Source organism: Macrosteles quadrilineatus, unplaced genomic scaffold (genome assembly GCF_028750875.1).
Source record: "Macrosteles quadrilineatus isolate MER2022 unplaced genomic scaffold, UCM_ALF_1.0 Scaffold_1__1_contigs__length_201487025, whole genome shotgun sequence".
NCBI classification, from domain to species: domain Eukaryota; kingdom Metazoa; phylum Arthropoda; class Insecta; order Hemiptera; family Cicadellidae; genus Macrosteles; species Macrosteles quadrilineatus.
Genome location: NW_026542594.1, coordinates 101,310,817 through 101,336,899, shown reverse-complemented (window position 1 = coordinate 101,336,899; position 26,083 = coordinate 101,310,817). Strand labels below are relative to the sequence as shown.

Genomic DNA, 26,083 nt, shown 5'->3' with positions numbered 1-26,083 from the left:
ATCAATTTCGTGATCCGTCCAATCGGCTCCGCCCCAGTGGCTCTGGAGTTTCCCATGTTAACCTTATGAGAAATGGAATTAATGAATCTTAACAGCTGTTTCAATTAAACAAGTTGGTTCTGTTCTATGATGTTCAATAGCATTAAAGTTACAAGGATTACCAACAGGGTGCAGCACTATTATTTCTTTTAAATTTATGACAACAGCTAATTTGCAACCAAAAGGTGAGTGAGCGTAGCGAACGAACTTCAACCTGGAGGCGAGTTAGCGTAGCGAACGAGCTCCAACCTAAAGGTGAGTGAGCGTAGCGAACGAGCTCCAACCTAAAGGTGAGTGAGCGTAGCGAACGAACTTCAACCAGGACGTCATTGAGCCATGCGAACGAGATCATCTTGAAAATTAAGAAGGGTTAAGGGGTAAGAAGGGCAAAGCCCGCGGGTTACAGCTAGTAATATTATAAAATATAATATTCAGGGTGCTCAGTTGTACTTATTTACTTAAATATTTAATGGTATATATATATATATATATATATATGAATTTGAACGGATGGTGTTTTTGGCCTCTGGGGACCTCAAAACGAAAAAGTAAATCGGTCCCGGGTCTAGGTCTTACCATGAGACCTACGGTAATAGCCTATTCCCTATACGGGAAACTCGCTAAAATGCATATATATATATAATATATGTACAAGTTTCATTTCTTTACGATAACTGTACGCCGAAATATCGATGTCGTAATTTTTGGAAAGAAGCCAAATTATAGGTCCCGCCCTACGGGCTAGGTACAATACGAGACCTCGGGATCTCGTAGCGCAGTGAACGTGTTAACCCTAGTGTAACGCTGTACTGGCATAGGGATATTATTGATTATGTAATATCATTTTTAAACCATCATAAAAATTAGAAATATCAACAAAACTATGGATTATTATATATCATTTTGTTCAGAATAAGACAAAGAACAATAATATAGGGGTTTACATATTTAACACAAAAAATTTTTTTTTAGTTTTTCCGAATTGTAGGCATTATTAATTTTTTAAAAAATGTTTTTATATTTCGTCGTGTAGCTAAGTGCCGGTAAGACTTATCATCATAAGGTAAATTGTAAAGTTGTAATAAATTTTGAGCTGATTCCAAAAATATATGGTTTATATATAGCTTATTTTGTGTATTTTGTTTGATAGCCCTATTATTATGTTGATCATACCCCCACGCTAGTACCAAATAATCATCCAACCCAAGTCATGTACAAAACCGTACACCTTATATAATATATAATAATAATAATAATAATCTATAATATTAAAACGAAACAGCTTTTTTTTATATCACGATTCTGAATCAACCACTCGACAGATTTTCACGATTTTTGTGTTGAAAGAAAGATAATTTTGAGAACTAGGGAATGTCGAAGCCATAATTTTAGTTTAGGGTCCCAGTTTTTTAGAAATTAAGTTATAATTTTTAAAAAGTCTAGCAGCCGACGCTAAGATTCTAAACTAGCTTTTGGCATAAAATAATTTGCTTAACATAACAGCTGTAAACATTCAGATTTTGTGTCACAAATTCAGCATTTGGATAAAAATGTAAAGACATACTTAGGGTTGACTATTTATACTATGTGTAATGCTAATCATTGATACGTTCAGTTCTACTGTAAGAGGATGACAGATTAATTAAATATACATAGTAAAATACTAGGATGTTCAAATAATTTTTTAAAGTAATCTTTGGATTAAATAAATAAATAAATATAGGATGGAGAGGACACAGCTAACTCACCTGATGAAAGGTTGCAGATGAGTCAAAGAACACATAAAATCACACACATAATTTACTTAATATTTCGCCTCTTTCAGAGGCTTCTTCAGAAGTAGGCCTAGATGGTAGTTACAAAACAACAGTTTAAATAGGATGACATAAATAGGTCATCCTATTTAAACTGTTGTTTTGTAACTACCATCTAGGCCTACTTCTGAAGAAGCCTCTGAAAGAGGCGAAATATTAAGTAAATTATGTGTGTGATTTTATGTGTTCTTTGACTCATCTGCAACCTTTCATCAGGTGAGTTAGCTGTGTCCTCTCCATCCTATATTTATTTATTTATTTAATCCAAGCTAAATGCTTTTTCCTAAAAACATAACCTTAAAGTAATCTTTGTAATCTTCGATTTGTTTTAGAGCAATAATTTGTTTTAACTAACAGCTGGTTAAATATAAACTATGGAACTATGAGGTTATTTTATTTACTCTTATTTTGTCATTTTGATTATAGGAAATAAGTAAGATTAGTAGAGATAATTAGACCACAGTTTTAACCAAAATTAATTAAACCACAGTACAAATCGAGGCTCTGTACACGAGTCTTAATAAAAAAGAATAAATGCAAATTATTTCACTGCTACACTTTTCAAGGAAAGATTAGAAAAATAACAATGTTTACATGTTTTAATTCTTCATGGTAGCTTTCTGTTTACAATTAATGTTTGTCTGCTTTAACTTTGTTTGGATTAAGCCCGGAAATATTGATGTTATAAAAAGAAGATCAAGAATAATCAGGAATCACGATTTTAAATTACCACCACAACCTCAGCCGGGTTTTATATAAATATAAACAGATGGATGACATAGATTGAACACAACGTCAACATTGATCTAGGATACTGCAATTAGACAAACCATCCTTTTATGAAATCGTGTTCAGTTGTGGTTGCGTGAAAATATCACTTTTATTTCAACCATGAATATATTGTAGTTTAAATTAACTAATATGGGAAATTACGATGTACATTTATTCAATGAGGGTGGGTAATTATCGAGGATAGAACTGATAACGGTATGGATAATAAACATTGACAATTACACTAGCGTGTTTACTTTTTATATTCCTGCTACATGTGACCAGTTTTTTTTTTCAAATGAATGTTATTTGAAACAAACAGCTGTTTCAAAACAAACTGTTATTGTTTTTACTTTTCTTTTTTTACACTTATTTATTTAGCAATTAATGCAGTGATATTGATATAAAGGATAGGTGTGACGATTAGTTTTGATGTTAGGACACCAAAGTTAAATTATGTGTATTGTGAATTTTATTGGATATTATCTTTTTATTTTAGGTCGTTTCTATTCAGACCTACTGGAAATTGTGTAGGCCTATAGTAGTTGTATTGTGGTGATAATAATTATGGAAGAGTCAGGTACGCTATGGAAGGTGGTATCGTTGACTAGGTCGATACACTTATCAATTGACTATTACTCTCTCTACTGTAAGCTACTTATAATCAGTGTGCGTCTGTGCGAATCGGCTGCAAATCTCACTTCAACGCTTTTCACATCGTAAAAATTGCAGAATTGCTGTTTTATTGTAAAATTATCGGATTTAAAATGCATATCGTATAGGCCTATGATGGAATAAAAACATATTTGGCCACACAACATTTGTTTATAAGATGATTTTTCACATTAAAACTGCAAGAAATTTTCTCTTTATATGTGTGAACTAGCTGATCTGAATTGTACACGGTTTTAACTGACTACTGAATTCCCGTACGTAGGACGGGCTAACACCTCGTAATAATAATAATAATAATAATGGTAATAATAAAAATAATAATATATATAATAATATGTATAATGGCCTTAATGCCGAAATACCTATTAGTTTAATAAAAATGAATTTCAGGGTACTCTGGTTTGTATTATTTAATTTATTTATTAAAACAGTAGCCCTAAAAAGTGAACAAAACTAAAAAAAAAAAAATTAATATCTATTATCTATTATATTATTAAAGTGATACAATCAAATTTTATGTAAACGTTTAAGGCCATTTACCAAATAAAAATATAGGCATATGTCACATCAAAATGAAGCTTAGAGTGTGTAGATTTGCCGAAAAGTATTGATATGGACTAATTTCCTAAGGGCTCTGCCCCACAGGCCGATTTCCAAAGGGCTACGCCTGGCATGCTTTCAAAGTTTGCATGATTTAATTTAATTTAGTTAATGAAACAGCTGGTCAGTACAATGAACTGGTGTTTGTTTATTTACTCGAAAAAGATGTTTGTGATGCTTTATGTAGATTTAGGAGGGTTATGTTTGGTTTTAAAGAAATATTGTATACGTTTTCTAAGGAATTGCTCAAAAAAGTATTGCTCAAAGTTTCATTTTGTAATTTATATAGTAAGCTACATGTATAGAGGCTTGACTAAAGTTGAAGAATTATGGTAAAACATGTCATTCGTGAAGCGTCAATATGAAGCAATTGATGCTGTTGCTACACTAAGGTATGTTGTCATATACTTTTGGATCTATTAACATAAAAAGTAGGAGTTTGAAAGTAAGTAGGTTTACACTTTTAAATCACTTTATATTTTCAAACTAATTCATAGAGTTGCAGTATTTTAAAACACACATCAGAATTACTTTAATAGCTCTCTAGGTCACATTTTCTTCCCGTTGCAAAGCACGGGTATTGCAGCTTGTATATTATATATACCGTAACACCTGCATTCGCGCCGTATATCCGGCGTTTGCCGGCGCTAGGGTTAATCTCAATATCTCTATCTCTCTACATATTACCCCTCTGGTTCTTCGAACTATTTTCCATTACTCTTTCTCATTTTACTCTTTCAACCCATCTCAATTATTCTCTTTTCTCATCACTCTCTCACTCATATTTTATTCCCATACTAATACCATTCTCTGAGTCATTCACAGCTGTTGATAACGATAATTGGATTTCTCTTCATTAGAAACCTTTTCAAGCTTCAAGTTAACTGCCATTGGTGTAGATGCAGGTTTTGCTTCTGTCATGTTAAAATGCTGCAAAAGACTCGTCACATAGCTACTTTGTGAGAGTGATATGGTTCTCTCTTTACGATTTTGAGTCACTTTCATACCTAGACAGTTGGTAACAGGTCCTAGAACTTTAGTTTCAAAAGTTTTCTGAAGGGCTGTCTTTAGATTTAGTTTTCAACTTTATCATTAGTGAAAATTTAAAAAAATCATCCACATATAAAGCTACAATCGTTTAACCACTTTTCTGTTTCTTAATGTAAACACACTGTTCACATTTAGATTGTTTGAAATTTTACTTTGTCAAAAATTCATGAACAGTTTTATTCTAGGATCTACTCGCCTGTTTAAGTCCATAATTTTTTTCCATTAACAATACAACAACCATGGAACATAAAAATACTTTTGATGTTTATTTGTTTTCACGTCCAGTGCCTTTGGATGACTGAAATCTGTCATCGCATGCTGATTGGTTCCTGGAATCTGGAACCCAATTTCAGCTGTCTCTAGTAGACATTTCTGAATTTCGATATGACTAATCAAAGTCATTTTAAACTAAATTGAGGTATAATTAATAATATACATAGTCTCTGTGAAATCTTGAAAAGTAGGGCACTCTTGACATTGTGGATTGCTAAATTCTTCCACTGTCACACAGAGTTTGTAAAAGCGAGTCGAACGCTCGTACTGCCCAGTGAATGCTGGAATCTCGTAATGAACACGTTCCACGCAAATCACATTTACTGTTGTCTCATGGTGGTCTTCGGACCTATCCATGACTGAAGAGACTAAAATAAAGTCGAAACAACAGAGCACACTTCTAATCCTGAAAGATGGATTAGTCGTATTTGACATAGCGCAGGCTCAATCAAATTTCGAATCTACAAACCACACACGAACATGGATCGTACACACCCGAGACGGTACGTGTGATAATCCCAATGCTCGGAGAGGTTGAGATTTTGGTTTTGTAATTTGAAAGAACATTCAAACGAATGTAATTGAAAATTGGCAAGGGATTCGTCCCATTTACCTTCAAAAAGATTAACCTGTAATGAAGCGCTAGTCATATCCCCTCACAATAACGCGTAACCGGGTTTTAGACGTAGGGCAGATGCTGATCTTAATTGCAGCTATCAACCACAAAAGCTATATGCTGTGGGAACCCTCACGATCGCCGGATAGACGGATGTCGCCCACACGAATTGTGTAGAAGAGCCTAAACGTGCTACTGTTTGATGATATCAGTGATTCTAAAATTGCAGTCTGATTGAGAAGACTGACCAGCTCCGCTGGATTTGCAACTACATCACCTGTCACAATCACTTTAACCAATTAATAATTTTGAGTGACTTGTAACATTAGGTGCAAGTGTTTGGCTTCGCAACCTTCTAAAATTCTAAATTAATTTTGCAGGTTAGATGTATTGGTCACGAAACTCGTTCTGGGGGTTTCGTGACCAATACATCTAACCTGCAAAATTAATTTAGAATTTTAGAAGGTTGCGAAGCCAAACACTTGCACCTAATGTTACAAGTCACTCAAAATTATTAATTGGTTAAAGTGATTGTGACAGGTGATGTAGTTGCAAATCCAGCGGAGCTGGTCAGTCTTCTCAATCAGACTGCAATTTTAGAATCACTGATATCATCAAACAGTAGCACGTTTAGGCTCTTCTACACAATTCGTGTGGGCGACATCCGTCTATCCGGCGATCGTGAGGGTTCCCACAGCATATAGCTTTTGTGGTTGATAGCTGCAATTAAGATCAGCATCTGCCCTACGTCTAAAACCCGGTTACGCGTTATTGTGAGGGGATATGACTAGCGCTTCATTACAGGTTAATCTTTTTGAAGGTAAATGGGACGAATCCCTTGCCAATTTTCAATTACATTCGTTTGAATGTTCTTTCAAATTACAAAACCAAAATCTCAACCTCTCCGAGCATTGGGATTATCACACGTACCGTCTCGGGTGTGTACGATCCATGTTCGTGTGTGGTTTGTAGATTCGAAATTTGATTGAGCCTGCGCTATGTCAAATACGACTAATCCATCTTTCAGGATTAGAAGTGTGCTCTGTTGTTTCGACTTTATTTTAGTCTCTTCAGTCATGGATAGGTCCGAAGACCACCATGAGACAACAGTAAATGTGATTTGCGTGGAACGTGTTCATTACGAGATTCCAGCATTCACTGGGCAGTACGAGCGTTCGACTCGCTTTTACAAACTCTGTGTGACAGTGGAAGAATTTAGCAATCCACAATGTCAAGAGTGCCCTACTTTTCAAGATTTCACAGAGACTATGTATATTATTAATTATACCTCAATTTAGTTTAAAATGACTTTGATTAGTCATATCGAAATTCAGAAATGTCTACTAGAGACAGCTGAAATTGGGTTCCAGATTCCAGGAACCAATCAGCATGCGATGACAGATTTCAGTCATCCAAAGGCACTGGACGTGAAAACAAATAAACATCAAAATTGATGAGTCCGTCCACAATAATTTAAGAACAATGAATAAAAATACTGTTCCATTATTTTTTTTAAGAGACAAATTTTATTTTTTCCCTTTTAAAAACCTGTAGGTTGTTCCATGTAGATAGTTTCTTCTACAGAGCCATTCAAAAATGCTGTATATATTATCATTATATATTATATCTATTATCAATTTCCATGTCAAGTTCATTTTCAATAGAAAACAATAATAATCGTCGAATACCACACAACAAGAAGTGAGAAAGTCTCTGTAAAATCAACCAACACCATATACATGGCTAAAACCTTTAGCAACAAGGCGTGCCTTGAACTTGTCAAGGTCACCATCAGCATTTTTCTTAACTGTATAAACCCACTTGCATTTAACCACATTTTCAGTCTTAGGACGATCAACCAACTCTCAAAAATTGTTCTTAATCAGAGAATTATACTCTTCATCCATGACATTCATCCATTCTTCTTTGAAATCACTTTTATTTGCCTAATTGAAAGTTTGTGGTTCATCAAAAACATCAACAGCTTGATATGAAACAAAGTCGTTCATCCATTGTGGTTTTCTGCGATCACGTTCAGGTCTTTTCCCCTCAATCAAAGAATTTTCTTCTTCCAAAACTTTCTGTTCATTTTTAACCGACTTCCCCACTACCAACAAAAGGAGGAGGTTTTAATTTGTCTGTGGCGATATTTTTTTCTATGTATGTTCACCAATTTCTCTGTGATTCTTTTACCGATCAAGGTGGTTCCACCACCAAAATAACCAGGAGAGTTTCTATTTGGTACCATATATAGCATTATGTTTAAGAAAAATATTTGTTTGGTGAAAAATGCTGAATACCTCAAATATTCAACATTTATTTTGTTTATATTTTTGCAAAAAGGGAATAAATAATAATAACAACATTCCTACAGCTGTTAGTTAAAACCATTTAAATGAAGCTACAGCCAGTTTCTTCATGAAACAGTTTCTTCATATTGATTAATAAACTATTTCTTGCCATGGAGCCTAAATAAGTTACATTGAAAAAATGCATTTTGTTTTGGTTACTATAAAAAAGGAATTTCAACGTTTGACCTGATTTGTGTATGATTCTGTTTTGAGTATTGAATGTTCTGACTTAGTGAAAACATAGTGAATAGCTGTGTGATATTGACAATCTAAGGTGTATTGTGAAAACCAAAGCATTTGTAAAAGAGGTCTAAACATAAATTAGATGCAATTATTCCTTAAACGACATAAGAGGTGTGAGATTGCATAATCGTCAATCGTCTTAAAAGTGTTAAATATTTTAATTACTAAACATGCATTTGAAGATAATATTATGCCTGCTTCGGAAATGGGAAGCTGATTTGCAATTTCGACTACATCTTGAGCAAACAAAACCACCTACCCCTTACACCACTTTTAGCTGAACCAATCTTTCATATGCGTATTTTTCAAAGGTAATATACGTGATAACAACCAATTTTCTACTTTTAAGAGATTTTTAGTGCTGGTGGCTGAGGAATAACTTTCTTATTGTTCCAAAAGGCTTGAGACCTTATTGTATTTCGTTTTATAATGTAGAAGTACACCAATTGCAGGAAACAATGATGTCTGGCATTTCAATGTCTCTAGGAAAGACATTTAGTTTTTCATTAGGCCTAATGTAATGGACAACTCTTTGTTTTTTTTTTTTTTTTTTTTTTTTAAGGGAAATCCAAAAATGTTAATTTTTATACCCATTGATTATGTAAACTGAACAGGTGACTCAAGCAGTTTAAAAATTATGATTGTTCTGTGGCACTTTTGATTGTTTCAAACAGTTTTGCTTATCAACAAACTTAAAGTAATTAATATATAACAAATTATACAGTCACTAAAAATCATGAAATAATTTATTTTTGTAAAAAAATACAACCGACTTCAAATGCTCTAAAAATAATTTCAATAAAGTAAACTTTTATATTAGTCAAGCTCACGTATTTCAAGTCGGCGCAGCTCTAACTGCAAATACAGTAGACCCCCTCTTAACCGACCTCGTATTAACCAATAATCAGATTATCCGCCTTCGATCGTAAAATAATACAGTTTGTTTTAACCGACCTTGATTTGAGAGCAGCTCGGTTTAACCGCCGCTTTCTAGGAATATCGGCATTTCCGCTCCCACGCTGGGCGATGAGAACTGAACCATATGCTTATCTCCACAGGATATGACTAACAATAAGCTATTTTGTGTTGAACACAAACAATATTTTGTGTTGAACACAAACAATATTTTGTGTTGAACACAAACAATATAGCATAGCCTATTGTCAGTTTGTCATCATCGTTCGTAGCTCGAGCACATCTGATCTGATTTGTTATCTGTGCGGCAAATTTATAACATCATAAAGTGCGTTACGATTTTGAGAACTGATTATCTTATCGCCGGAGTAAACAAACAACACAACTTGTACGGAAGGCAGGGAAAGGGGGTTAACAACTCCAAGGTCAAGATAGTTTTTGTGCCTGGAGCCTCCAGTGAGAGGCTATAAATAAACGTCCTGTTTTGTAACAAAATGGTCACTTGTATCTTTAATGTCGACAAAAGGTTCTGTACGGTATTACGATGTATTTGGAAAGCATCAATTAATACATTACAGTAATATAGTTATTAAAATAGGAATTTTATTGACTCTTGCCTAGTATTATAATAATATATTCCACTGAAAGTAGGCCTATTTGACTTAACTGTGTTTTGTGTTTATTTGTGACTTTTCTATCAATATGAAAAAGGAGATAAGAGTAGTTTATTTTATAAATAATGCAAGTATGACTTCAAAATAATGATTATATAATTCCAAATGAATAGCACTTCATTATGTTATGATTTTAGGGATTGCCCGTTTTATCCGACCTTTTGAGTTATCCGACCTAGGTCCGGTCCCATTAGGGTCGGTTAAGAGGGGGTCTACTGTATGAATAAAATAAAAAATATTGAGAGTGTATTTTGAAAATCAATAAATTGTAGCTGGGTAACATAAAATATAGAAAACAACATACTGAACTGTTTTGTTTATATATATCAAAGGAAGTATTTTCTTGTGTTTTATGTTTACTTCAGAATGCTTGCATAGTAAAAATAACACTCACAAATGTTCTATATGAATAGGAAAATAATTTATTTTGATATTATGATAGGGAAATAAAGAAGCTAGTTTAAAATTAAAACGTTACTTTTCCAAGTTAGAAATATGTAAATACATTATAATCTTATTAAAGATACTCGTTAATATCACTATAAGATTATAATCACCTTTAGTTATAGGTAGTCACCTGCAGTGTGTACATCCTCTTTAAATTTTGTAGCAAAAATCATCATAGAGCCGCGCCGACTTAAAATATGTGAGCTTGACTAATACAAAAAGTTTACTTTATTGAAATTATTTCATTCTTTTTAGAGCATTTGAAGTCGGTTGTATTTTTTTACAAAAATAAATTATATTGTGATAGTTTTACTGTCTTTCTTGATCACTGGATGAGATCTGGTGTATATGGATGATAAAGATCTGGTGTATAAAGATTTTCTCATAGCATCCCCTCTCAGAATAACGTGCGAACATGTGTCTAAATCACGAAAAATGAAGCTTAGGTTAATGCCGTGTCTCTTTGATATTTGTTGGTTTTATTGATGAAATCTTGAGTCGTAATCGAGACACAAAATTTGTCGGATTCTCCAAAGGTGCCAGCTTGGTTGTTGGTATAAAATACTCGCCAGGGAGGCGTTAAACCTCTCCAAAAACGATTTTCAGCAGATGAGGTGTTCAGATCCACACGGAAAGCATTTCTTATTCCAAGAAGCACTGTGGGTAAGGATTCGACCCACGTGGAGGCGGAGTGGCACATGATGGCTGCCTTGAGTTGTCTGTAGAAACGTTCCACCATGCCATTTGCGCACGGGTGGTAACTTGTTGTCCTTAATCTTGAAAATCCACACAAATTTCCCAACTCAGCAAAGAGTGCAGATTCAAATTGTTTACCCTGGTTTGTTGTTATTCGCAAGAGAACACCATACCTTGATATCCAACAATTGAAAAGAGCTCACGAGACTTCTTCGGCAGAGATACCTTGCAAGGGGTGTACTTCCGGCCATCTTGTGAACCGATCTACTACTGTAAGACAGTAACGAAGATTTCCAACTAGGGGTAATGGGCCGATTATATCCACATGAATATGTTCAAATCTACAATTTGGCCAAGGGAAATCGTTGATAGGTGTTTGAACATGACGAGTAATTTTTGAACGTTGACACTCTTGACAGGACAAGGTCCATTCTTTACAATCACGATTTATTGAAGGCCAAACATAATCTTAAAGTTAAATTCATGGATTTTATCTCAGGGTGACTTAAGTTATGGATTGAATTAAACGCTTCTCTGCGTAAACATTTGGGGATATACAATCGTTCTCTACCGTTCTTTGTACTGTATTGCAGTAGACGAAAACATCAGAGCCAGGAACTGGAACTGGTTGAAGACAAAGTGAAGTACTGTTTTCGAGAATAGACTAAGTTCCTCATCATTAGATTGAGAATCTGGCAAGAGGTGCAGATCAATTTTACTAGTCTTGTTGACAGAAATAGATTCTATCCTAGAAAAACTGTCTGCTATTATGTTTGAAGCACCAGAAACATGTTGAATGTCAGTTGTGAACTGTGATATAAATGAAAGATGATTAGTTTGAACAAGAGGTAGTTTGTCCTTCTTTTGTTGAAAAACGAAAGTGATGGGCTTGTGATCAGTATAGACAGTACAGGGGTTAGCTTCTAATATATGTCTTAAATGTTTAACAGACGAATAGTTGGCAAACAATTCCCTATAATAAGCAACAACTGGCTTGCTTAGGTGTTAGTTTTTGGGATAAGAAGGACAGAGGTTCCCATATTCCATCTTGATTCAATTTTTGTAGTAGTGATCCTACTGCAGTATTCGATGCGTCACAAAAAAGTGCTAATTTAGCATTAGCGTTGGTGTGACAAAATAATGTAGCTTCGGCTAAATGATCATTACATTTACTGAATTTTTCAGTTAATACATCAGTCCAAGGGACTATCTGATTCCCTTTTAATGACGAAAGGACAGTGTGGAGAGGGGGTTGAAATTCTGCAGCGTGAGAAATAAACCTGCGGTAAAAGTTCAACATCTCCAAAAATCGCCTAAGACCTTTGGCAGTTTGTGGCAAAGGACAATTCTGAAGGGCGTCAATGCGATCAGGCACAGGCCTGGTTCCATCAGCGGTGACTTGATATAAAAAAAAAACTACTGAGTCAGTGTTAAATACAGATTTCTTCACATTTATAAGGACGCCATATTTGACTAACCTCTTGAACAGAATACGGAGGTGTTCTTCGTGCCCGACAGGATCTTTTAAGAAAACCAGGATATCGTCAATGTGGGGGAAACAAAAACTGAGTCCCTCTACGACTTCATCAATAAACCTTTGAAAAGTTTGACCAGCATTCCTCAACCCGAAAGACATGAACGTGAACTCAAAGAGTCCGAATGGGGTCGTTATTGCGGTCTTGGGCACGTCTTCTTTATTAACCGGGATTTGCGTATATGCCTTTACAAGATCTATCACAGTGAAAACTTTACTACTGTGTACTTTACTAAACAATTTGAGAAATCATGGATATGTCGAACAGGGTAAGAATCTGGAATAATCCGGGCATTCAATGCTCGGTAATCGCCACATGGTCGCCACTCATCATTCTTTTTAGGTACTATATGAAGTGGTGATGACCAAGGGCTTTTGGAACGACAAGCAGTTCCATTTGCTACGATGGATTCAAACTCTAATTTGGCAATTTTATATTTATCCGGAGCTAACCTTCTTGGTCTTGATGAGACTGGTGCGCCAGGAGTCGTATTTATGTAATGTACTGTGTTATGAGGAATAAATCTTGGTACTCCTAAAGGTTTTGTGATTTCTGGAAATTCCAATAACAGTGGAAAGTTTGATGGGACGGAAGTAATTAATTTAGTACTAAATTGCTGAGTATTCATGAACTCACATTTACTTTTTAATTGTGTAATGTTGTCAATTAAGAAACCGTTACTACAATCAGGTAATAGTGAATTGTGTGCTAGGAAGTCAGAGCCAATGATTGGAGTGCTTACTTTAGCTATTATAAAATTCCAGACTAGAGTTCTTCGTAGACCAATATTTAAGTTGAGACATAAACTACCATAAGTGGGGATTTCAGAGTTATTTGCAGCTCTGAGTTCTATCCCAGATGGTTTTAAGGGTTTTTTGACTAAATTTTGTGGTATACAAGTTACGTATGAACCTGTGTCTATCAGAAACTTATAGCCTGAATTGTTATCAATTACTTGTATAACCTGTTGCTGTGGTTGCTGTCAACTCCGGGTGATTCATGAGTTTGGCGTCTAGGCAAATGACAACCAGTCGACACCTCATCTAAAGTCGGGACCACGTAAGTTTGCAGTTGGCGGCAGCCAATCACAAGACAAGGCTAGTGCGATGTTGCCACATCGCCCGTTGACAACACTAATTAAAATATACTAAGCAATATTTTCAGATCAGCTGGTATTATTAGATTTGTCAACACCGCACGGTTCTCATTGGTTCATTCAAAACCATATGGTAAATAGGCTCCTCCCTCAACTGCAAACTTACGTGGTCCTGACTGTAGTTGCCTAGTTTGTTTTTTCATTGCCTAGGCGAAGTCGTTCATCCATTGTGGTTTTCTGCGATCACGTTCAGGTCTTTTCCCCTCAATCAAAGAATTTTCTTCTTCCAAAACTTTCTGTTCATTTTCATCATTTGAGTTGTCTAGATAAGAATTTTTATTTTCTGAAACTTCCTGTTCACTTTCACTGTTAGAATGAACAAGATTTTCTTCGTTGTCAACAGATGTTATATCATTGTTTGATTCTTTAGTTTAGTTGTGCTACTGTTTATGACAGTATATTCAACTTGTTGACATCCATATTTCAGGTCATCATTCACATCAGAGGTATGACATTGATCTTCTATAAAAACAACATCACATGCTTTTATAATAGAATAAGGTTTCTTAGGATCAATTAGCCTTTGGAATGTTCCCAATATCCAACCATAATACAGTAAAACCTCCCTAATCCGTCACCTACGAGACCTGGAGCATGGCCGGAACAGCGAAAAGGTCGGATTATCAGAGGAATGTTTTTATTGACATAAAAACGTAGTAAAACTGAATTTTGAACAGACCACGTATAACTGATAACTACGGTTAATCCAACATGACATAAAATGGTTATTTCCAACTCATAAACGACGCCTAATACTAACTATATAAATAGACTTTAATGTGATTGCATTATATCACATCATAAAACTACAATTAGTAGGCTATTGCACAATCATGATAATTATGTTATGTCATTAACCTTGGTTCAGTAATAAAAACTGTTACGTTAAAAATCACAGCTTTTTCAAACTTTCACTCAAACAATCAAATTGCCAAACACATGACATAAAAACATCACTTTTTCTTTCTCTTTCTTTGTTTTTATTCTTTCTTGAGTTTCTCTTCGTCCACCCATTCAACAAGTTTCCATAGTTACTAATCACCTAATCACAGGCTACTAAAGTGGTCATGATTACCAAATTCCCAGTCACAAAATGTTGTGACATAGCAGGCGCACAGCAGACAGATGTGTTGTGTGTAGGCCTAAGGAGCAGACTATTGTCAGTGCAAACAGATAGCTTGACCTTGAAGCTTAGATCTACATTTCTTTGTTTTGATTCCATTTTATTTTTGTCAAATGAACTGTGATTTTTCAAAAACAATAATGTGGGAGCCTACTTAAAATTAATAATGGGCAGAAATGGTTAAACGTAACTTACAACAATTTTCGACACATTAGACTAAAAAACACAATTTATAGTTTTCTAGTTTTTTTTTTGGACAATGAGGTTATGTTAGCAGAAGCCTATTGTGTTGGCGGCACGATAGGACCAAGTGAGGAGTCGGACCATCGGAGGTCGGATTAGCGAGGTTCTACTGTACAAGGCTTGGCTTTTGTGTCAAGTTTCTTTCTGTAACATTTGGGAATATGAGCATAAGCTTTACAGCCAAAAACGCGTAAGTGACTTAGATCAACCTTTGAACCAGTCCAAACTTCCTCTGGTGTTGCATCCTTTAAAACTGCTGTAGGACTACAATTTTTCAAATAGATAGCTGTGTTTATAGCTTCTCCCCAATTGTCATTCTCCTAAACCTGAATCTTGAAGTAAACATCTTGTCTTTTCAACTAGTGTTGGGAATAATTTCCCCCAAAACTTTGAGTAATGTTCATTCCTACAATACATAACAAGCTTTGAACACTACAAGTTTTCTATTTGGCATAAAACAGATGTTTAAAGATGCTGACCTGGTATTCAGAAGATGCAGGGACTGGCTTGAGGGGAGAGGGGAGTGTGTGTGGTTGGGATGGTGACTCACTAGTGTCCAGCAGTGATGAGTTAGCGGTCATCATTGGTAACTGAATAGGCACACTACAACAAACATCAACATGGCTTACTAACTTAACCTACTGCAGAGTAAGACTCTTATAATCTTGAGGAACCTGAGACCTAAATTAGATTCCAGGAGCATGTATATAGAAAAAAGTCAAACAAAATTGTTTGTGAATTTGTAAGCCTGAACTCAAATTTTGATGGAGAAGTTTGTTTAAAACTTTATCTTGTAATAAGGTCTGTAACAACTCAGCTTCCCATAAGTATATACTATCAAAATTAGATACTAAAACAATAAACAATTAGAACATTAAACATTCATGCAATTTAGAGTAAGGTGTACTGAAAGATTAAGTATTAATATTAATAGAAGTAAAATTGACTTTATAAATTTTGGATTGTAGGAACCCTGTAAAAATGTTGACTGTGATAATAAAGTGAAATACCGCAGGTAATCTGCAGACTAAGCAAAATATCAAATCAAATAAAATCTTTATTCAAAATTAAATAACATGAGCTACAATAGATTTTGTCAAAATATAACAATGTAAATGTCTTAAACAGGGCCGCCCCGAGGGTAATAGACGCCTGGGGCAAGATTTAAATTTTCGCCCCCTCCCCAAAAAGGTTATTTGGCGGGTTTGCGTCAATAGACCTAACGTCCAATATATCGATATCGACGCCTATGAGTTGACGTAAGAGTTTGAGCTTTGAGGTTAGAAACAGGCAAGTGTGGGCGAATACGCAGTGTGTGTGCCTCAGACTCGCAGTATTGCCAACAAGATACTTGCCAGACGTAAAAGTAGTAATCGTACAATTTGTATATTAAATAACAGTATTTGTTTGATGAATGAAACGAAAGCTATATATTGTCTTTTTTTAGAATAGTCATTGTCATTGATAACATGTTTACGAGATTCCCGTAGATTATTTGTTTGCGGTTTGCCAAAAATTATTTACCTTCCAAAGCCCCCAGGGCGGCCGCCCTGCTCACCTCGCCCTCAGGGCGGTCCTGACCTTAAAGACAACTCAAAACATGACTAGGTCTACAGCATGAAAGACAATTGGTTTAAAGGTTTCCAGACAATAAAAAAATTATTTATAAATCAAAATACTTTTTAAAAATTCCACGTTTTTAAACTTCTCTCAACATTTTATAAATTATTTTATACTTTTTAGTGTGTTTAAAAACGTGGAATTTTTAAAAAGTATTTTTATTTATAAATCTAGTTTTTAGTTATCTTTAGTTATTTTTAGTTATCTAGTTTTTAGTTTTTAATGTGTAAATATGTTAAATCTATTTTATATAGCCTCTTAATACATAACCAAAACCCAAAACTTTATTATCTGTAATCAGATGTTTTATCTTTACAGTACTTTGAAATTATTGTTTTATATTTTTAGAATATCTCGGGAGCACAACCTGTACCTCTTAACCTCTGCTCTTCTAACTGTCAAATTTAAGTATTTACAGCTGACTTAAATTAATTTATATGTTTACATTCTTTTAAAATGTAAACATGGAAAATGTGGAAGCCAAAGGGGCGTAGTCCAAGGGAAATATGCAAATTAAATTATATAATATTGCACTGTCATCCATTTATGAGCTATGTTTCAAATTTCAAGTCTCTAGCTCATCGGGAAGTATCAAAATTTGCAAGAAAGCGATTTAATAAAAACAAGCCCATGGGGCGTAGCCCAAGGGAAATATGAAAATTAAATGATATAATATTGCATTGTCTTCCATTTATGAGCTATGTTTCAAGTTTCAAGTCTCTAGCTCGTCGGGAAGTTAGTATAAAATTGATTTGAAAATTTGTACTGGACAAGAAAGCGAGCTAATAAAAACGTTTTAATAAATAAATAAGTAGTTCAGACAAAAACTGCAAGATATTTGCCAGATTGGATTTTTACTTAAATATTTCCTTAATCATGCAAGATCTATTCCCTATGTAAATAAAATTAGGTTTAAAGAGTAATTAATGCTACAGAGAACTCTTATCAAGTGTCTCTCATATCTTGAAATCATGGAGGTGTCTTCCTTTTAATCAATCATCATTATGATTTTATGACGTCACCAGTTTACCCAATACCTAATGTGGATCACCCAAATAATGAGGATCATTGTTCATTCTTCAAGACCCTCCCTCCCCTGTGTGTGTCAAGAACAGGTTTTTCTGGACAAAAACTTTGTTTGCTCCCGATTGTATGTAGGCCTATGTTTATTCATTTTTCAGAAATTTAATTATTGTTATATAATGGGGTTTCTAGAAAATGAGAACAAGAACAGAGGTTTAAAACATTTGTTTGAATGAATGTTGTGAGTTTTTAATTGATTTTTATCAGAGCAAAAAAGAAAAAAAAAATATGCAGAAGGTACCTCTAAGAGCCATTTGACAGTTAGGATTCAAACGCCTGGTAGGAACGTAGAAGGTCAGCATTTCTGTCCCTAAAGTTGACTAGCTATCTTCTTACCCTAAAATACTGAAGTCACTAAAAGTCAATCTAGAGGTTAAAATACCTTTAATCCGTCAATGTGATCAAATGTTAATCAAATATTGTTTTAACCTCTAGATTAATTTAAAATTGTGATCAGGAGGCAAAAACAACAGAAATGAAGCACTAAGTCATAATCCTGGATAAAGCAGTTGGACCTGTAGATGTTTACCTAGTCTTGGTGTCAGACGTGTGAGTGGTGGAGGTTGGGGCTGGTAACTCTGTGGGGTGATAGGTGTAGAAGTCAAGAGATTGTAGCGAAGCTGTCTCCACAGAATGTAACCCAGTTGGTTGAAACTCTTCTCTGGAAACAACAACACCAAGCATAGTCGTCAACACTCAGCCAAATCATTTTACCATGACTGAGTCTTTCGTCAATTCAAAAATGACTCTTTCATCAAGAATTGTAATAGTGTCGGCAAACCGAAATATGCACAAGTGCCAGTTAATATTAACGAGTCTATTTCTAATTGATATTGTTTTCTACAACAAATGAAATGAAATGAAATGAAATGAAAAATGAATGAAATGAAAAATGAAATGAAAAATACTTTATTCCATCAAAAAACACAAACACAATTGTTACATAGCGTTGTACAGATGGATTATTCCCCACATAGGCACAGCCTGTGTGTGGGGAATGAGCTTTACCAGTAGTCAAACATACAATGATACAATTAAATAGAAAAATGATAAATAACTAAAATTATTATTTTACAAACTTTTGGAATAAGGAGAAAGATTGCACATTGAGCTAACACAAATGAAATTTTAAAAACTACTGGAACCACAAGAGGAAGTAAAGATGAAAACAAAACTACACATACGTAACAACCGCGTACGTATCAACTGAGACTCGGAAACCACACACACACACACACATACGCAGACGTACACACACAGACAGACAGCAACACACACCCAACAGACAACACACTTCAGCTCAGTTGCACCAGGACATCAGGTGGCTGCTGGCCCCACAGTTCCATTAGTTAGGCCGTCTCTGCTCTGTCCCTGCATGTCCATTCACTCGCTCCCTCTCACTCACACTCACAGTCACACGCACGCACATCCACACACAAACACCACAGCCAGACGGTCATTCATCGATATATTTGACTGTGACGGCTTTAAAAGGAATACATGGATACAAACAAGCTGTCGATATGCCCGCGTCCGATTTCCACCAACCATTTATTTACGAGTTTTTTATATTTTAGCAGACTGCACGGCTCCGGATTTTTTAGCTGAGTGGGTAATTTTGAAAAAATGACTGTTGCAATGTATTGGGGGGACGTTTTATTAATACTTTTAGTGATCTTAGGTAACTCTATCCCGGTGTTCAAAGCAAATCTTGTAGGATAGTTGTGAGAAGTTTGTTTAAAAAGAGAATTTTTGTTTTTGAAAATGTATATGATTAATGATCTTACATAAAGCTGTGCAAGATTAAAAACTTTGAACTCGTCAAAGACATATTCTGAGGGGTAGCGGCGAGGTTTTCGTAGAGCAATTTTTATAATGGCTTTTTGAATAATTTCGATAGGGGCCAAAATACTTTTATAGCCACCACCCCACGCTAGATTCCCAAATTGTAGAATAGACTGTATGTATGCATGGTAAATGTTTTTTAGAAGATCAAGAGGTAAAATTTTGGATATATTAGAAAAAACAAAAATGAATTTACGTAGTTTACATCTAATTTGATTTATGTGACTAGTCCATTTCAGCCGGCTATCAAACATCACCCCTAAATACTTAAACTCATTCACACATTCAATACTTTCACACTTGTCACATTCAATCTCGGCACCACAACTATGTAATTTTAAATCTAAATCTAAAGGATCGTAATCAGATCTTAGTGAAATCGGCATGTATTTTGTTTTTGATAAGTTTACAGTTAGCTTATTCTGGTCGAACCATCGCTTGACAGTGAGAAGGCCGCGCTCGGCGCTGCCGTACACCTCCGGCCAGCTGTCGCCCTCGAACAAGAGCGCCGTGTCGTCGGCGTACAGAAAGATCTGCCCTTTGTTTAAGTTAATTTTGCCCAGGTTATTTATGTATATTAAAAATAACAGAGGCCCCAAGGTCGAACCCTGGATAACTCCATAATCAATTCTTTTTTGCGAACTGTTTTGGTTTAAAATCGAGACAATTTGGAAACGTTCAGCGAGATAATCTTCAAACCATTTTAAAGTGACACCTCTCACCCCTATACATTTCAACTTATTAAGAAGTAATCGTCTGTCAACGGTGTCAAAGGCTTTAGCTAAATCTATAAAGACAATCAAGGGTTTTTTGTTTTTACTAATAGAATCATGCAAACTATTAGTTAAAGAAAAAAGGTCATCATTTAAATTTTTGTCCTTACGGAAACCAAACTGTTTATCAAAAAGTAATTGAAAATTTGTTAAGTAGTTTTCGAATTGTTTTCTAACACACTTTTCAATAAGTTTAGCGAGTACACTGGCCAAAGTAATTGGACGATAGTTGATAAATTGATTTTTTTCACCATTCTTAAATATAGGAACTACTTTACCAACTTTTAAAATTTTTGGAAATGTGCCCTGCGAAAAACTGGTATTAATGATATGTAAAAGTGGATATTTTAATTCTTCAAAGTTATTTTTGATAAGTTTTACCGGAATGTTATCAGCCCCAGGAGCAGACCCCCCTCTCATACCCCGAACGACAGTTGACAGCTCCGCCTCACCCACGGGCGACAGCTGGAAAGTGGTATCCGTCTGGAAATCGTCATCGTTGATTACTGGCTCCAGAACCTGAGGGACAGCACGAGCTAGGTTGGCACCTACATCTACGTAGTAGTCATTAAACGCATCAGCAATTTTTTTTATTGAGTCCTCTTCTAAAGTTTGGTTATCTGGTATAAAATGTTTTACAGGAAAATCGTCCTTTTTTTTATTAAGTCCCATAATTTCTGTCATGTTTTTCCAAAGGCGACGTTTGTTATTTAATGAGTCGGATATTTGATCCTTATAGTATTTTTCTTTTGCACTTTTGATTGCAGTATTCAAAGTGTTCCTATAGTTTATGTAATGTAATCTAAGTGCCGGGTTGAAAGGTTGTTTTTTCAACTGTTTACTGATTTTATCCCTAACACGAATAGAATTAACAAGTCCAACAGTGATCCATGGTTTTAATTTGGTTTTTTTGGCAGAAAGACTTTTATTTGAAGTAGCCGCACTTGTGATCTCCTGCAACTGTCGCACAAACTCCTCGCAGGCCACATCGACGTCCTCAGTAGCGAGTACCGAGGACCAGTCATGTGACCGCAACAATCGCTGGGCAACCTCTGAGTCGACACAAGTAAAGCTTTTGTTGGAATATCTGTTTGTTACCTTATAATGATTATAGTCAGCCGATGCAACAGTTATAAAATGGTCGGTTATTGAAGTGTGTATTATTGCTGACTTAACTGTATTTACATGTTTTATGTTGGTAAAAATGTGGTCAATGCAGGTCTTGGAATCAGCTGTAACTCGAGTTGGGCTATTAATGCATGGTGTAAAGCCTGCCGTATAAAGAACGTCAAGATATCTCTGGGACAAAATATTTTCATTGTTAGGCAGAATGCAACAATTGAGGTCACCAACCAGCCAGCACCGCATTGTGGTACAAAATTATAACTCAATAACTCGTTTATTCAACCAAAGTAACAAATACAGATTTGCATTTGTCATGTCAAACAAAATATATCTTTACCTCTAAAATTAAAATAAAACAATGGTGCTTCAATCAAACTAGATTTACGAGTGACAAGCTTCTTCAAACTTAATTAAACCCATCAGCGACACATTCACGGACACTGTAGCAACTCTTGGCCAAGAGTAATTTTTTTACTTGCCTTTTGAAGCCCGGCTCCAGCTGAAGGGAGGGAGGAAGTAGATTGAAAAGTGTAATGCCGTTGTAATGGAAGTGTCTCTTAAACAATGACGTTGAGTGAGATGGCAATTTAAGATGTGAATTGTTACGTAGTGTATATGAATTCAATTCAATTCAATATTTCTTTATTCATTAAAGCACTAAGTACATGAATAGTGTCATTCTTTTACATGTTTTTATATTACAATGTTCTTACATTCTATAGATACAAAGTTCTTAAAATCTAACATAAGTTTATACAAATCAAAAATTAACGCTCCTTCTAAAATTTTAAAGTTCATCAAGGGAATACAATACCTTGTTGATGAGAAATGTTTTAAGACCCCTCTTTATCCCACCATGCTTTTTGCTGATTTAATTTCATTTGGAATTTTGTTGTAAAATTTGGAGCCGGTATAACTTGGTTTTTTACTGTAAAGTTCTAATCTGTGGCGGTTTAAAGCAATTTTGGTTTTGTTTCTGGTATTGTAGTGGTGGTGTTCACCAGTTAACGCCTATTGAGAAACTCTGTTTTTAACTGTTTCATAGATATACAATCCATATACTATACAGTCTAACCTTGATATAACGAACCTCGATATAACGAATTCCTTGATTTAACGAATTTTTTTAAATCCCCTAGAACTCTCCCTTATGTCTTATACACAATGTATATTTTACCTCTACATAACGAACAAACCATATAAACGACCTTGATTTAATGAATTTTTCATGATCCCGGCTAAAATAAGACACCTCAATATAACGAATTTATCATTGTCAGAACCTCTACATAGCGAATTTAACCTCTACTTAACAAATTGTCTGCGTCTCTCCCTCAATACAACGAACCCCCCACCCTCATTGTTTTTGAAAAATCAGTTTCTTCATCAAATGAAATGGAAAGGTGACGTCAACGCTTGTGCTAACATTCGTCTGCTCCGTTAAGCTATGGTTCCACAGGATGCGGAATCTCCACCGTGCGGTGCGATTTTTTCCGCTGCGGAATTAAAACGACACTGGTTTAATGGAGTTCCCATGTGTGCGGTTCCACTGACTTGCGATTCCGCATCCCGAATTTTCAAGAATGTTCAAGAATTCTTCAACACCTAATTCTTAATCCGCATGGCGGAGAAATCATACTGGTCTGAGAGCAGTAGCAGTGCGGATTCCGCCAGCGGAGAAGAGCCATCAAATATTGTGTTGTGACCGTGCAGTTTCATTATGTCTTATGCTGTTGCTGTAAAAAGAATTATAGATGAACGATTATAAAGTAACATATATAATCGCAACACCGATTTTCAACAAACTAACTGTTAAAATAAATTATTATAATACATTTAACATAAACTGTCGAAAATGGTAGACCTGACGAACAATTATCCTGAGATGTTTGGGTATCAAGTGTTAAACGGGATATCGTGATTGAAACCCCTTAAGTTTTGTAAAATAAAAAGGAAAAATAGGCCCCTTCACTGTCTCGATTCTTAAATATGTCACTTCGATCACTGTGACTTGACACTAACAAAGATAGAAGATCGACAACATCATCATCAATGTCATCATATAGCATCAAAGCCAAAAGGACTTTCCTCTTTCTATCCATACTCGTCGCTAGTTTGGACAGAACTGAATCTCCGCAACGTTATTTTCGCAGTCTGTAGAACCACCCCTCAAGATTTTTCGCTGCGTAATTTTCCGCTGCGAAAAATTACGCACCGCATGGCGGAGATTCCGCATCCTGTGGAACCATAGCTTATCCCTGTCTGCTGTCGTCGCTGCATGCGCGCTATGTTACAACTGAGAACTGATTTCATTCACTGAGGACTGATGACGACGTAATGTGTAGTAAGCTGTGATTGGGTGATAAGTAACTATGGTGACTTGTACAATTTTTGGATGAAGAGAATCCTAAGAAAGAAAAATAATAGAAGAACAAAGCAAAGAGAATAGCAACATCGTTATCTTAACATTCCTTTAACGAGTGTTTTTAGCGAATTTCCCATATAGGGAATAAGCTATTACCGTAGGTCTCATGGTAAGACCTAGACCCGGGACCGATTTACTTTTTCGTTTTGAGGTCCCCAGAGGCCAAAAACACCATCCGTTCAAATTCATATATATATATTTATATATGTGTCCGTTAGCGCGATAACTCGAGCAAAATTGATTCGATTTTGATGAAATTTGGTACAAACGTGTAAACCTACATTTATTCGAACGAGTTCGCGAACCAGCATAATCGGACCATGGGATCAGGGGTTTATGGGGGGTTTTATGGGGTAAAAATGGGTTTTTCTCATTTTTGACCCTAAAAACTTTAAATTTCTAAATTTCTCTCTAGACCATTTTGAAGAGCTTAAAAAAACAAATAATTTAGTATATTGAAGTGTTTTTGAATGTTCATTGATTACAGAGAAAATTTAAAAAATTGTAAATTTAAAATTCCCATGTTATTCTTAAGGAGAATAAATAAACTGTTCTAGTTTGCTTGTTTATGGATATATTTTAATCAAATTTGGCAATTTGGTTTATTTCATACTAAGCTATCAATATTTCAATTGAAAAAACACACCTCAACATCTTCCCCGTAGCAGCAAACCTAACTACTCACTAAAATTAATGTTATAGGAATATTTAAGTAGAAATCAAGCCGGGTAAATGGAAATTCGCTTAGTATGCAGGTTTGCTGCGACGGGGGTATTATTAATCTCTAAGTTGGTTATGATTATACACTTCAACGACTTATCTAATATTTTTATTATTTTCAATACGATTTGTTTAAACTAAGGCAACACCAATGCTATAGTTGATGATTATTACAGTATTGACATTCCTCTGTTGTGATTTAAAGCAGCACTTTAAGCCTACCGGCCTAACACGCAGTAGCTTACAAAACTCCCTACTGTTTTGTTCATTACAAGGTTTATTGTTATACAATACAGTGTTTAGCTAGGTTTTAGGTGAATTAGATTAGGTGAATTAGATAAGGTCAACGACTAGAAATGTCATGATTGCGCAATATTAAAGATCCCTCCCCTTTAGTAGGCCTACCCCGGATAATCGAGGTTCTACTTAACAATGTAAACAGTGTACTGTAAAGTATTGTAGCCTAGGCTACTTTAATTGTGTTTGTGAGTCAAATCCCGACCTATATTGACTGACGCTGGTTCTGAACCTCGACTTAGCGAAATTCCTGCAAACCTAACCTCAATATAACGGAACCTCGTTTTAACGAAATCCTTGATATAACGAATATTCAGTTCGGTCCCTTCAGATTCGTTATACCGAGGTTGGACTGTACTGTCATTATTTTGAATGATCTAAAATGCTCTTTTGAAGTTCTCGAGTCAAAGGTCCAAAATAATTCTTATAGCTCTTTTTTTGTAATTTTAGGATTGTTTCTAAGTTATTGATAGATGTAGCGCCATAGAGAGATATTCCAAAAGAAATAACAGAATGTATGTACGAAAAGTATATTGATTTTAATGTTATTTGATCAAGAAGATTTTTTAATCTAGTTAATGCAAATAGACCAGATACAGTTTTTTTAATTACTTTGTTTGCGTGAGAATTCCAATAAATTTATGTCAATTTCAAATCCTAAGAATCTAATATTTTCTAATTCTTTGATAGGTTTCTGAATAATTTCTAGTGAAGGATTAATTGAAAGTCTTGTCTGACGGGTATCAAAATTTATGAACTTTGTTTTATCTGGATTCAAAAGTAACTGATTGTTTTTGAAAAAAATTGAAAGTATATCTAGATTAGCATTAGCTGTCTTTTCAATTGCCTCTTCAGAATTAGAGGTAACTGAAAGATTTACATCGTCTGCATAAAGGTAAAGTTGGCTAGATTTAGTCAGCCCTGGTAGGTTTGTAACATAGCAAATGAATAGAAGGGGACCCAAGATGGATCCC

General features: G+C 35.1%; 1 protein-coding gene across 1 annotated transcript in view; it reads right to left on the bottom strand.

Annotated features, from left to right (window-relative positions):
• LOC128999281 (soluble scavenger receptor cysteine-rich domain-containing protein SSC5D-like) overlaps positions 1-26,083 on the bottom strand; it is an 81,781-nt gene that overhangs the window by 34,590 nt on the left and 21,108 nt on the right. Inside the window, exons 3-4 of the mRNA XM_054425723.1 lie at positions 18,454-18,585; positions 15,701-15,824 (exon numbers count right to left, since the gene is read on the bottom strand). Of these exons, the coding sequence (XP_054281698.1) occupies positions 15,701-15,824; positions 18,454-18,585 (256 nt within the window). The remainder of the gene's footprint in view (positions 1-15,700; positions 15,825-18,453; positions 18,586-26,083) is intronic.